The following is a 14445-nucleotide window of genomic DNA, read 5'->3' as shown; positions in this document are numbered from 1 at the left end:
TTAATTCTGATTTTACAGCTGTGTACCTATGTCAGAAATTACAAATTTGTACACATTAAATGTCAGTTATACCTCAATATATAAAAAATTTTTAAATAGCCACACATGTGAAAAGTAGCTGCAGAATTAAACTATGGAGCAGTATTCTATAAGATCTTTGAGGGTTAGAATCATTTTTAAATATCTCCTGTATAGAATGGAAACAGTAACACTTGACCAATACTTGTTTAATAGAGGAAATGCAAGATACAACCAACAGGGCAGATACGGATGTATCACGGGGTTTTTAAGGATCTGTGTTTCCTACTATGAAAAAAATACATTACCTGAAGTACCTTTTACCTCTAAAATCTTATAATTCGAAACACAGAGACTATATTCTTCATTCAACTACAATTTGCATTTATTTGGAAAAGCAGTCTGTTGAAGTTAGTGTTTAACAGATTAAGCACAATTAATTAAAAAAAAAAACTTTGAAAAGTGTATTTTGCTAAAAATGAAGTCCTTTCTTTAACATCTTTAACATAATACTGACCATCTTTCTCAATAAAATTAAAAAATATTTTCCATTGGTTCTCTTGATAGAGTCCCCTTGTTTATTCCTCATCTCCTCAGAGTCTCTACTAACAAGTCTTTGCTTCCTTGACCACTTTGTGTAAAACCACCCCTTTATCTCCTTATTGTACTTTGTTTTACTTCAAAATTCATTACTGTCTGACATACTAATTTGATATCTTCTCTTACCTTACCAGAAGATAAGTTCCACAAGGGCAAGGCCTTTGTCTATTTTGTATACTGTTTTAAGTCCTACAATAGTGCCTGGCGCGTGGTTTGTGTGAATATTTCTCGAATGAGTTGATCACTTGTACTTTAATAATATCCCTTACCTGTTTCCTCCTGCTTGCACAGATTTTTATGTCTTAAAACTATTAAAAAAAAAGTGAACTTCAAATATTGGTGATTTGAGATTTCATAAAGTCAAAGTCTACTTGCTTTTAAACAAAGGTTTTAAAATCCTTTCCAGGTTTCTCGGTCTCTGGATGAGGTTTCTATATCTACATCACTTTCATGAATTACAGAACAAAATAAAAATAATCTGCTAAATCCCTGACACTACAAGTATTGTCTCATTTAATCTTCCCAACAATTCAAACTGAGGTGATATACTCACTTTACAAATAAGGGATCTAAGATTTTAGGGGAAATTATAAAAAACACATCATGTCTGCATCTCCTTTGCTACCTTGCAATTAGGACATCAGTACTATCTTTCTAGATTCCATATATATACATTAATATATGATCTTTCTCTTCCTCTTTCTGACTTACTTCACTCTGTGTAATAGGCTGTAAGTTCTTCCACCTCATTAGAAAGCATCAAAAGTCACACAGAACTAGATTCAAACCTTTATTTGCCTTATTCCAGAGCTTGAGTTCTTAAACATTATATTCTTTCCCAGTTTCAAATGTATTATTCATGAAGATAATTGTTAGTTTCATGTGAGCACAGATAGGTCTAAGCATATGAGGATGGAGCATAGAAACATTTTGAGGGAGACTTTTGGAAATTTTCTTTGGAGAAGATAGAGAACTTAGGAAGGACTTCCAGAGTGGTTTGTGAATGGAGTTTGTGAGGGGGATAATGACTTGTGCAGGGAAAGAATGAAATACTGAGCATTTGGGAAGATTGGCATTGCCCCAAGGGGATTCAAGGAAAGGGAAATAAAAATTGAGTTTCTTGATCTGGATCATTGGCTAGCAAATTATTGCCAGTAAACAAACTCACTTGGAATTTATAATTGATTAAGCAGTAACTGAAAATTATTCTTTATGCTTTGTCACATTTTCAAAAACAGTGACATGAACCTTATGCATCATGGATAAGGTATTTTTAAAGACAAGAGAGATTGGTAGAGGAAAAGAAGGAGATAGGAGAGAAGAGTGTGTGCATGTTTATTAGATTTGATATACTTTATAATGAAAGTGAAAGTGAAGCCACTCAGTCGTGTCCGACTCTCTGCGACCCCATACACTGTAGCCTACCAGGCTCCTCTGTCCATGGGATTTTCCAGGCGATAGTACTGGAGTGGATTGCCATTTCCTTCTCCAGGGATCTTCCCAACCCAGGGCTTGAACCCAGGTCTCCCTCATTATAGACAGACGCTTTACCATCTGAGCCACCAGGGAAGTATATATAATGAAAGATTTCATATATTACTTTACAAGAAATTAATAAAAGTGTTTTGTAGTAATTGATACCCATCCTTTTAAAAGAATGGACTTCCCTTTGGTTCAGATAGTAAAGAGTCGGCCTGCAGTGCAGGGGACCTGGGTTTGATCCCTGCGTCAGGAAGATCCCCTGGAGAAGGAGATGGCAATCCACTCCAGTATTCTTGCCTGGAGTATCCCATGGACAGAGGGGTCTGGAGGGCTGCAGTACATGGGGTCACAAAGAGTCAGACATGACTAAGTGATTAACACACACATCCTTTTAAAAAATTAATTTAAACTAAAAAAAAAAAAAAAAAATGCAGCTGCCCCATTTCTCCCAGCACTCTCCTGCATCCTGTAACCTATCTGTTCTCGGTAGCTGTGAGCTCAAATTTCTATCTCTCTTTCTTCCTTCTTTGTTCTTCTTTCTCCCTTCTTCCTCCTCCTTCACATTCCACACAAAAGAGATCATATGATATTTGTCTTTCTCTGACCTACTTATTTCACTTAAAGCACGGTGCCCTCATGGTCCTTCCATGTTGTTGCAATTGGCAAGATTTCATTCTTTTTTATGGCTGAATAGTATCCCCCCACCTGTGTGTGTGTGTGTGTCTGTGTATACCACGGTTTAATCATCCATTCATCTATTGATGGACAGTTGTTTCCATATCTTGGCTATTGTAAATAGTGCTTCACGTATGTCTTTTCCAGTTAGTGTTTTCATTTTCTTTGGATAAATATTCGGATGTGGAATTGCTGGACCGTATGGCAGTTTTATTTTTACTTTTTTGAAGTGCTCCATGCTGTTGTCCATAGTGATTGCACCAATTTGCTTTCCCACCAACAGTACACAGGGGTTCCCTTTTCTTCATATCCTCATCAACACTTGTTATTTCTAGTCTTTTTGATGAAAGCCATTCTAACAAGTGTTAGATGATATCGTATTATGGTTTTGATTTGCATTTGCCTAATGTTGAACATATTGTCATGTACTTGTAGGCCATTTATTAGTCTTCTTTGGAAAAATTTAATCTTCTGACTATTTTGGATTATTTGTTCTTTTGATATTGAGTTGTAGGAGTTCTTTTTATATTTTGGACTTTAGTCCTTTATCAATTATGTCATTTGTAATTATCAATAACCTCAGATATGCAGATGACACCACCCTTATGGCAGAAAGTGAAGAGGAACTCAAAAGCCTCTTGATTAAAGTGAAAGAGGAGAGTGAAAAAGTTGGCTTAAAGCTCAACATTCAGAAAACAAAGATCATGGCATCTGGTCCCATCACTTCATGGGAAATAGATTGGGAAACAGTGGAAACAGTGGCAGACTTTATTTTTCTGGGCTCCAAAATCACTGCAGATGGTGACTGCAGCCATGAAATTAAAAGATGCTTACTCCTTGGAAGGAAGGTTATGTCCAACCTAGATAGCATATTGAAAAGCAGAGACATTACTTTGCCAACAAAGGTCCATCTAGTCAAGGCTATGGTTTTTCCAGTGGTCATGTATGGATGTGAGAGCTGGAGTGTGAAGAAAGCTGAGCGCCGAAGAATTGATGCTTTTGAACTGTGGTGTTGGAGAAGACTCCTGAGAGTCCTTTGGATTGCAAGGAGATCCAACCAGTCCATTCTGAAGGAGATTAGCCCTGGGTGTTCTTTGGAGGGAATGATGCTAAAGCTGAAGCTCAGTACTTTGGCCACCTCATGTGAAGAGTTGACTCATTGGAAAAGACTCTGTTGCTGGGAGGGACTGGGGGCAGGAGGAGAAGGGGACGACACAGAGGATGAGATGGCTGGATGGCATCACCGACTTGATGGACATGAGTGTGGGTGAACTCCGGGCGTTGGTGATGGACAGGGAAGCCTGGCGTGCTGCAATTCACGGGGTCGCAGAGTCGGACACAACTGAGTGACTGAACTGAACTGAACCTTTGTTTTTCAGAACTTTTTAGTTTACTATCTCACTTTATTTTTGCTTTTATTGCTTTTGGTGTCAGATTTTTAAAAATCACCATGACCTATGTCTAGGAGCTTGCCAACTATGTTTTCTTCTGGGAGTTTTATGTTTCAGGCCTTACATTCAAATCTGTAATCTATTTTGAGTTAATTTTGTGTGCGATTTTAGATAGTGGTCCAGCTTCATTCTTTTGCATGTGTCTATCCTATTTTGAAATACCACTTATTGAAGAGACTGTTGTATCCCCATTGTGTATTCTTGGCTTCTTTATCATAAATCAATTGACCGTGTATGCATGGGTTTATTTCTGGACCCTTTTATTCTGTATCATTCTCTGTTCTCTTTTTATGCCAATACCATACCATTTTGATTACTATAGCTTTGAAATATGTTTTCAAATCAGAGAGCATGATGCCCATCCTCTTTTGGCTTGGTAGGCTTATATGTCTCTAAGTCATTCAGTTTGTGTTTATAATGCGTATCTTAAGCCAAGGTGGCAAATCTATCAAGCTTGATTTGTAATAGCAAAATTTTTTACACTTTCCTTAGGTCAAATGCAATTTGTGTTGGGAATAGATGAACACTTTTGTAAAACTGTTTTCGTGGTTCCTTGTGATCAGTTTTTAACAATAGTTGATGATTGTTCACTTGTCATTTGTGATGTGAGAACACTAATTTCTGTGTTTAATTTACGCTGTTATTGTTGACATTGGCACACATTTTATAACATCTGTTTTATTGATTTAAAACAATTTTATGGAGATCCACTTTCTTGGCATAACTAAGCTTTTGGTCAGGACTTAGGTTTGGATTCTTTTCATATACGTCTTAGTATATTGTGTTTAGTGTGATGTGTTTTAAGGGAGCTTCTTTAATCCAGATTTATTGTGTGTTCTGTTGCTTGATTTTAGAGGAATTTTTTTTTTTTTTAGTAGAGAGTCTATATCCCATACAGGAGGATTATATTTTTAGGGGGCTTTCTTATTGATTATAATTGGTTGTCAACTGGGCTGTGTTTTATATTTTAAAATCTGGTTATCTTGATATAATAGTTAATAATAGCTTTATGATTAAAGTTAAAATAGCTTTATGATTTTTCTGCTGACTTCACTCTATAAAAGCCATTGTCTTTGTTCTTGGGTTACTTGCTTCTTCAGGAATTCTTAGATATAATTTAAAAATTGGCTATTCTTTTTTGAACCCTGTTACCCTCTACTGAATCTATATACATGCACACATGTATGTATAGTGTTTATATCTAAATATGTGTATATACACAAACATATATATTGTATAATTATGTAGTTTTATTTATTTGTATATGTGTAAATATACAGACTCATTTATGCCTTGATATAACTTTTTGAAAGGTAGGGAATGTGATATGTATATGACTGGTTTTGTACACCTTTTCATTGTTTCAGGTATAAGGTTTAATAGTGGGTATTTTGCTTTGATAAGACACACAAATGATGATGTCAGTGTTCTCTTGCAAGTAATGCATTATCTCCTTTTTATAGGTCCTTTTGTTCTGCATCACAGCTGCCATGTACATGTTCTTTTTCAGGTATGTTCTATCTATTTACTTTAATAGAAAAAATATTCTTCCTTGGCAATTTTAAAATCATCTGTATAACTAATGTGTTTTCTAAATTATTATTCCCCACAAATGACATGAATTTTTGTTTGATTTGTTTTGTTTTCTGGAGTGGTGAGAGATAAGTCACTGCTTCTTAGTGAAGAGAGAAAGAGAGGGAAGGAAGATGTGATTTTTTTCAGATTATGCTTATAAGTTCATGTTGGAAAGCTGAATATATAAATTAATAGTCTTCAGATCTTGATAAGTGAAATTTTGCTTTTTTGGCCCTCATTTTAAATACTCGTCACTCTCTTTATAAAACAATCAACATTTCAAGGTTAAATGAGAGAAAAGTGATGGTAAGGCTTGATCTAAGTCTTTTGCAGAGGTAACCTATCACAGTAATCACCGTCTGTAAAGCATTAAGTTAGTTTGTGATGTCAGAGTTGTATTTTTCATTGACACTGAGACTCTCAGGAATGTGGGGGAGCATTAGAATGGCTCAAACCTGTAACACCAATAAATATGGTGTCTGGCATTGTTGCATAAACACAACAGTATGGGAGTAAGAGTTTTGATTAGGAAGATTCCACTCTTTCATTTGAAGTAACACCAGTAATTCCTGTTTGTTTCACTCTTATTACACTCATTTGAATAGACTTCTTTCTTAATTTTTCATGATATAGGCAGAATTCAATCACAGCAGGAAGTACAAGTCTTTTAAAATTAAAATTTACAATGATTGACAAAGACAGTTATGGATTTTAGTGAGATGTATTTGATGGATATCTTTTTTGTTTAACCTAAATAAGACAGTTCAACCATAGCAGAATGTTTAAACAACTAATTTCCTGTTAGAACGTTCTAATAAATATTTGATAAGCATGGTGATATAATTTTAACTTCCTTTGACATTATAAAAATGTTATATGCAAATATAAAATGATGATGTTGCTTTAATTTTTCATGTAAAGGACGGACAGGCTATTAGAAGGAAAAAAAATGGATGAAGTTTTTGAGGTGGGGAGGACTTATTCATAATGGAGTGCATGGTATTTTATGTCGGTTATTAGTGACTGAGAAATCATTGCAGCTACCTGGGGGCATTTGTGAAATCATATGACCTACTATTTTTAACATACTTTCATATATACTTTACAACTCCTATAGTCGCTTTCTTATATTTTGGTAATTTAGGGGTGTGGTATGGGAGTTAAGAACAATGACTTTCATTTTATCAGTTTCTAAAACCTTAATTGTATTAAGATGCATTATTAGGACAGTATTACAAGTTCATGTAGTTTATCTTTATCCTCTGTCTAATCTGAAGATACCTAGTAGGAGAGATGTTAAAAAAAAGAGATAAAAACTTAGAAACATATCTTTTCTTGGCGTGCATAGGAGGAAAGTACAATATCAAGTAAAGTTTTTTGTGTGTGTGAGAGTTCCTACCAAACCCAGGTTGTTAAGTGAAACAGTCCTTCCCAATATGGCACTTTAAGACAGCATGTTTGATCAACGTTTAGCATTTCTTAGTCATCAGAAGTTTTTGAGGTTAAAAAAAAATTGCGTTGAATATACCGACCGGGCCCAATGTTAGTCAGGGCCCTAGGATATTGTACTTTGAAAACTGCTGCCATCAAACTAGTATTTTTGGTGTAGAAGGAAAATCAGGCCTATAAATATGTATTTTGGTGCAGAGCTACGGAACCTTTTCCTGTTTCAGTCACAAAGTCTAGGTTAAAAACAACAATTTAAAATACTTTCCAGAAGGCTCAATACAAGGTTTTAGTGCCAAGATAAACATTTTCCATTTTCTGAGGAAAGGGGTTGTTTTTCTCCAAAAAGGAGCACTATCACCAAATTCCTAGTGTTCTTGGCAGAAGTTAGTTTGAATAACTCAACAAAAGAAGTTTGGTAAATGGTAAAATAAAACCATTTATAATGTACTGCAACCAAAGAAAACAATATTATATGTTTGTCTGAACTCTAGCTTGTGTTTGGAATGTACAAACAAGTTAGTAGTTAGCAAGTCCAATTGTATTAGAATATTTTGTTTTTGAAATTCAGCTTTATTATAAATACAGATATCTTAGGACTTATTTATTCCATTTATTAACAATTATTTTAATTCTAATTGCATAAAATTAGATCAGTAAATATCAAATAATATTGTCCCTATGATTCCATTTATGGTAACCTTTACTAAGAAGAGGATAAGGGAAACATTTTGTGTTAGAAATGAGTCAACTTGTGTTTTTATCCTAACCCATAAATGGGAAAAAGGGAAATGAGACCCCATTTCAATACAGAGAAAATTTGCCAATTTTATGTTTTTTTAAAGAAAGAACTTAGGAAGTAGTTCCATAAGTATTTTCTTAAAGTGACATAGGATGTGATAGTTACAAAGTGAATTTACTTAAAAAACAACAGAGTGTTCATAGTATTGAAACCATGGTTATTCAAATATGTAGTGAAAATATCTTACTTTTGCATAGCTCTTAGTTATTTTATAGGTATAGGTCTTTTCATGTTATCCCATATATGATGATCTCTTTTTATCTTTTTTATTTTTTTAAAATTATGAAAGTATGGTATCATATTTACAGGAAACTTGGAAAATACAGAACAGTTACATACAGTTCCACTATATATTACAGTTATTTTTTTAAGTAGATAAATTAAGATTTTTAGTTGGAGTTTCAATATCAAACTCTCAAAAATTAATAGAATGAATATACAGAAAGGTCAAAGGATTTAGTAAGCCTGAAAAACACTGAATCAATTAAACATAATTAAAATTTATACAGCTTTCACACAACAGTAGCTACAAATTCTATTCAAGTTCCCATAGACCATAAACTAGGAGACACTGGAACATATCCAGGGACATAAAACAAGGTATAAAAATTTCATGGTCTAAAGGTATTGAAGTCATAGAGAGTCTGTTCTCTTGTCACTGTGAAATTATGTTAGAAATCAATATCAAAAGGTATTTGAAAATAACCCACATATTTTCAAGCGCAATGTGACCTTTACCAAGAAAGATCTTTGATTTAGCCATTGAAAGCCTCAATAAAGTTAGAAGAATGAAAAATGCAGAGGGTGATTGCAGAGAAGGAAGCATTTAAATAAGAATTTAATACCAAAATGAGAAGTTAATATTAAAGACACTTTAAAAACCCCATCATACATGGTGGTGTTGATTTTTAATTGGTACCCCAGAAATAAAGCTTACATTTGAATGAAATTCTGGGAGCACTTCACAGGTGTGGGTGGAGGGAAGGTAATATGTGAACAGAAAGTTCTAGTCTTGTTCCAGTTCTTAGCCAGTTGGCCATCCAGCTGTCGGTTGATATGAATCAGGGTACAATATTTTAAAGAGTGTTTTGAAAGACAAAGCCTCGCTATACGGTTCCAGTGGGCATTATTCATAACCACTTTGCCTTCTTTGTTTAAGCATTATATTATTTTGTATGTTATTGTCATGACTGCCTGAGAGCATGTCTGTCACTATCAATTCAGACCAAGCAGAAGTCGTACTCGAAAACTTGATAGACTGTTTTGTCAAATGCATCTCTTTAAGGTATTTCTTTACTTCCAAGAGCGTATATGTGGGTAAAGAAATGTACATTTTTTTTTTTCAGGTAAAAGGGTTTATCATAATTATTGATTCAGGCTTGCTTAGGATCTTCCCAACAGTCAATGTGGAGAAAATAGTTTCTTTTGAACCACTTGCTCTTTCTTGTTTTGAGAAACAAAGGAGAAAATCAACAGTAAGACAGTGCAACAAAACTATTATGCTTAATCCTGCTCACAACTTTTAAATGTTATTTTACCTGTTTTATTGTCAACAATAGTGATCTGTGTATTAAAAATATTAATATTTTTTTAAAATGAAGTAATCCAGTTTCATTTTTCTTTCATTTAAAATTGTATCATAAAGCATATTATGACAACTTTGATCCCATCTTAGTGAGTACCTAGCTAGAAATTCTTTCCACCTATGCAAAGGCAGCAACAAATCCAACAATTTGTTTAAACATGTAGATTGAACAGCTCAGACTTGTTGTCATAGCAGATAATCTACAGACTGTATATGACTGATTCACAGCAGACATATGTTAATCTGCTATAAACGTTGGATTTTTAGTTAAAAACCAGTGCAAATTAAAGTTTATTGTGGTTGTGTTTTATACATACTTAGGAACAGTTTTGATGACTGCTATTCCATGAATTTGTGGAGGCCAACATTAATAAGCTATAATATTTCATTAGTCTCAACATATGGATGTAGATTTTTTTTTTTAGAAAGCAACACTATTTATTGATTGGACAACCTACAGTTCTTGAGTGAAAGATGTTTCTGATTGTCTTTAAATCTGTTTACATAAACTTAATATCTTTGAAATAACAACTAGTAAAAACTTTTGATTTGGGTCTTTCAGCCATTTACTGATTTTTGAAAAACCCTTTAAATATCAGTAAGTTTCTGTATTTTTAAATTATTATTTAAAATGACACAAAAATCCAATCTAGAAAATTATATATGGCATTTGGAGTTTAAGAGTTTCTTTCAGGTTTCGGGGAACTTGTCTTAAATAATTAAATTTTTATTTCAAGGAGATCAGTTCCAGCAATGCTGAGTGAGAATGAATTGGGGTTTTGAGGGGGCATAGTACCAGATAATGGGAGGACACCAAGGCAGTTATTCAGCAGAGAAATGGTGAGGGCATCATTGAAGGTTATGATCATGACCTGATGAAGAGTAAATTTATCTAAAACAGGAGGAAGAGCAAAACACTGAAAAGTGTGGAAATTACATACAAGTTTTGTAAACACTGAGATTGAGTTGCCTTTAAGACGTTCACATAGGGAAATACAGATATCATTTATTTGGAGTTCATGAGATAAACAGAGGCTATTCTTGATTGTCATACGAGCAGTTTGACTTTGGACAAATTATACAACTTCTGTATACCTTAGCTTTTTCATTATTAAAAAGTGTAAATTGTTATATGGACCTCATAGGTAGGATTGTGGGCATTACATAAAAAACGATGTCTTTCCAACTTTTTTGGATGTCACTCAAAACAAGAACTATATTTTAAATTGTGACTGTGCATATACACACATAAATTTCCCTGAATAATATATAACCTTACTACATGTAAACATTTGTATAGTTTCCATTCTAGTTTAGTTCATTTATTTTAAAAGCTGTTTTGCCCCAGTAATGGATAACTGCTAGCAGTGTGAAAGACTGCTGGACCTAATACATGTGAGCACCTAGCACAGTAATTGTTATTTTAGTAAAAATAGAGTTGAGAAGTGTTTGTTGTTTTTAAACTTAGGGAAGATAGTTAATTAAAGTAGAGAATTTGAGGAATGAAACTGTATTTACTGTTTATGCTGTAGATATATCCAGTAAGGTAAGGGTTAAAGAAGTGTTCGTTTTGCTCTAGCAACCTGGTTGAGAAATTTCAGTGGTAACCTGTTGAGAAATTTCTGTAGTTGAGTTGAAATAATAGATTGAGAGATAAATGTGCCATGTTATATACTTTTAAATACAGTGGTATCTGTCAATTATTTCTCAATAAAGTTGGGAAACATTTTTCAAATAAAGAGAAGAAAATGGCAGTCCAGTGGTTAGGACTCCAAGCTCTAACTTCTGAGGCCCTGAGGTCAGTCCCTCGTTAGAGAACTTAAGATTCCACAAGCTGCACTGCACAACCAAAAAAAAAAAAAAAAAAAAGTAAAAAATGTGAGGTGTTGAAGCAGAATGAGTTCGAGAGAATAAAGATGGGAAAAATTGTTATAGGATTAAGGGTTTTTCTTTTGTTTTCCTTCTTTATTCATCTATTGAGGTAAGAGAGATGGTGTGTGCATGCTCAGTCGCTTCAGTTGTGTCTGACGTTTTGCGATCCCATGGACTGTAGCCCGCCAGGCTCCTCTGTCCATGGGTTCTCCAGGAAAGAATACTGGAGTGGGTTGCCATGCCCTCCTCCAAGGGATCTTCCTGACCCAGGGATCAAACCCACGCCTCTTATATCTCCTGCATTGGCAGACGGATTCTTTACCATAAGCACCTGCGAAGCCCATCAAGAGAAACTGGATTATGAGAAAGCTTACGTGGATAAAAGAAGATTGCACAAGCAAGAGAGATTGGCACATTGGAGAATGAGAAAGAAAAGAGAAATGGTCTAGGATCCAGTCCAAAATGTCTGCATAGATGGCTAGATTGTGAAACCTATTTATCTGAGAGATATCACGATAAACAACCAACCGGGAGGAAAGTTAAGCTCTGTTAGAAAGCTTCATGAAACCTACTTATCTGAGAGATATTACGATAAACAACCAACTGGGAGGAAACTGAAGCTCTGTTTGAAAGTTTCACACAGTTTAAGTGAAAGAGGACTGATAGAAATAATAGGAAATAGAAAAATCTAGTGCTTTTTGTGGCTTCCTGAAGTCATTGTCATTCCTGAAAGATAAATTGTTAGTGAGTAGACATGGACTTGTGAAACCAGCATTCTTCAAAAGATACATTCAGGTGAAACAAGGTACTATCATAATTGGCAAATAAAACCAGTCAGCTTAGCAAAAAATACAAAACCTGTCTAATGAAAAGAGACAGTATGGAGAATGTTGCTTTCTTCAAAGCAAATAGAAAACATGGGTTCATAAATGTTGTGAATCACTTCCTCTGAGAATGCAAAGCTTATGACTGTTACCTGACTTTATTTTTGGGAGGAGAAAATTATTCTCCCTCTTCAGTGAATGGGCTCCATCTGTGGATGAAAGTTGTGGCAAGTCTATTTTCACTTTTTGCCTGTTAGCCTTTGAGATACCCATGCCTAGATAAAGAAACTGCTCAAAAAATTTTAATATATATAAATGTTTATTGATTTTGTTAGAAGGCAAACGGTAATAGCGAATGGAGAAATGGTACGAACTGAAAATGCAGTTACTAAAGGACTTAATGGGACACAATCAGGTCAGAAGTGGTCAGTTGCCTTTCAAAAACTTGTTGCAACTTTATTTTCATGAGTAAAAATGACATTTATTACTGATCATAGAAAGTTCTTAGACTGGACTTTGCTAATACAAGCACTCATACTGGAAGCGGTTAAGTTTTACCTGCTTGTTTTACCAGTTATAAGGAGCGCTGCAATTCACTGTTGTCTTCATGCCTGGCTCTTTGTTTCCAGTATTTTCTACTGGAGTTTTCCTCGAGCTAATGAAGGGGTACTCTAGGATAGCAGACTTGGTTGAATGCATGAACTCTGGAGCCAGACGGTATCAGTTCAGACCCCCAGTCCATCTAAGTTCTTTGTGATCATGGATCAGTTGCTCAGCCTCTCTGGGCCTCAGGTTTTTCATCTTAAAGTGGTGATAATAACAATACTTACCTCATGGGCTTACTGGCAGTATTAAATGACTGCCACATTGTAAACTCTCAGTAAATGTTAGCTATATTTATTATTTAATTCTGAACTATAAAGATTATATATTGTATAATTCCATCAATAGGAAATGTCCAGAATAGGCAAATCCAGAGAGACAGAAAGTAGATTTGTGTTTCCTGTGGCTAGGGGACTTATGGGGAATGACGACTAATTGGTATTTCCTTTTTATGGTGCTGAAAATATTCTAAAAGTAATTATGATAATGGCGATACAATTCTGTGCATATATTAATAACTCATTGAATGATACCCTTTGAATAGTGAGTTGAATGCTAATTTTATCAATTAAGCTATTATTTGAAAAAATCTGACCTGGAAATAGATCTTTGTTGCACAGTGGCATGGTGTTTCTCGTGTGAAATGCATTGCTTTCCTCCGGGTGTTACCTCTCAGGGATGTTACTGCTTTTGTGGGCACGTAGGCGTGTACTGAGAGAGAGCATCAGGAGACTTGTCTTGTTCTAAGGTGTACCTTAGGGAGGAGTGCTCCCATGGAGGATGACGGACCCGTGCACCGCAAAGCTTGCCACCTCTCTTTCCAGAACTGTCAGAACTGCAGTTTAAAATATGCATATTCTTAGTTCTTAGACCCTTTAGAATTAGACGGGTAGCAATGAGGAAGCTACAGTGGAAGCCACAGACATGTATGAGATCATTATTACAACACTGTCCTAATAAGGCTGAAATTTGCCTTTGGTACTTATGAGTTTGGGTGTTTTTCTACTTGGTTGTTGTTCAGTCGCTCAGTTGTGTCCAACTCTTCGCAACCCCATGAACTATGGCATGCCAGGCCTCCCTGTCCCTCACCATCTCTCGGAGTTTGCCCAGGTTTATCTCCACTGCATCGGTGATGCCATCCAGCCATCTCATCTGCTGATGCCATCTTCTCCTTCTGCCCTCAATCCTTCCCAGATAGGGTCTTTTCTAATGAGTTGGCTGTTTGCATCAGGTGACCAAAATATTGGAGCTTCAGCTTCAGCGCCAGTCCTTCCAATGAGTATTCAGGGTTTCCTTTAGGATTGACTGGTTTAATCTCCTTGCTGTCCAAAGTACTTTTACTTGGTAGTAACATCTGGGGATCAGTCCTGGGTGTTCATTGGAGGGACTGATGCTGAAGCTGAAATCCAATATTTTGGCCACCTCATGCGAAGAGTTGACTCGTTGGAAAAGACCCTGATCCTGGGAGGGATTGGGGGCAGGAGGAGAAGGGGACGACAGAGGATGAAATGG

At 35.3% G+C, this 14445-nt stretch overlaps 1 protein-coding gene across 1 annotated transcript in view; it reads left to right on the top strand.

Annotated features, from left to right (window-relative positions):
* Nucleotides 1-14445, top strand: part of TMEM135 (transmembrane protein 135) — a 264007-nt gene that overhangs the window by 183519 nt on the left and 66043 nt on the right. Inside the window, exon 6 of the mRNA XM_006069758.4 lies at nucleotides 5690-5736. Within this exon, the coding sequence (XP_006069820.1) occupies nucleotides 5690-5736 (47 nt within the window). The remainder of the gene's footprint in view (nucleotides 1-5689; nucleotides 5737-14445) is intronic.

Source organism: Bubalus bubalis, chromosome 5 (assembly GCF_019923935.1).
Source record: "Bubalus bubalis isolate 160015118507 breed Murrah chromosome 5, NDDB_SH_1, whole genome shotgun sequence".
Taxonomy (NCBI): domain Eukaryota; kingdom Metazoa; phylum Chordata; class Mammalia; order Artiodactyla; family Bovidae; genus Bubalus; species Bubalus bubalis.
This window is presented reverse-complemented; position numbering and strand designations above follow the sequence as displayed.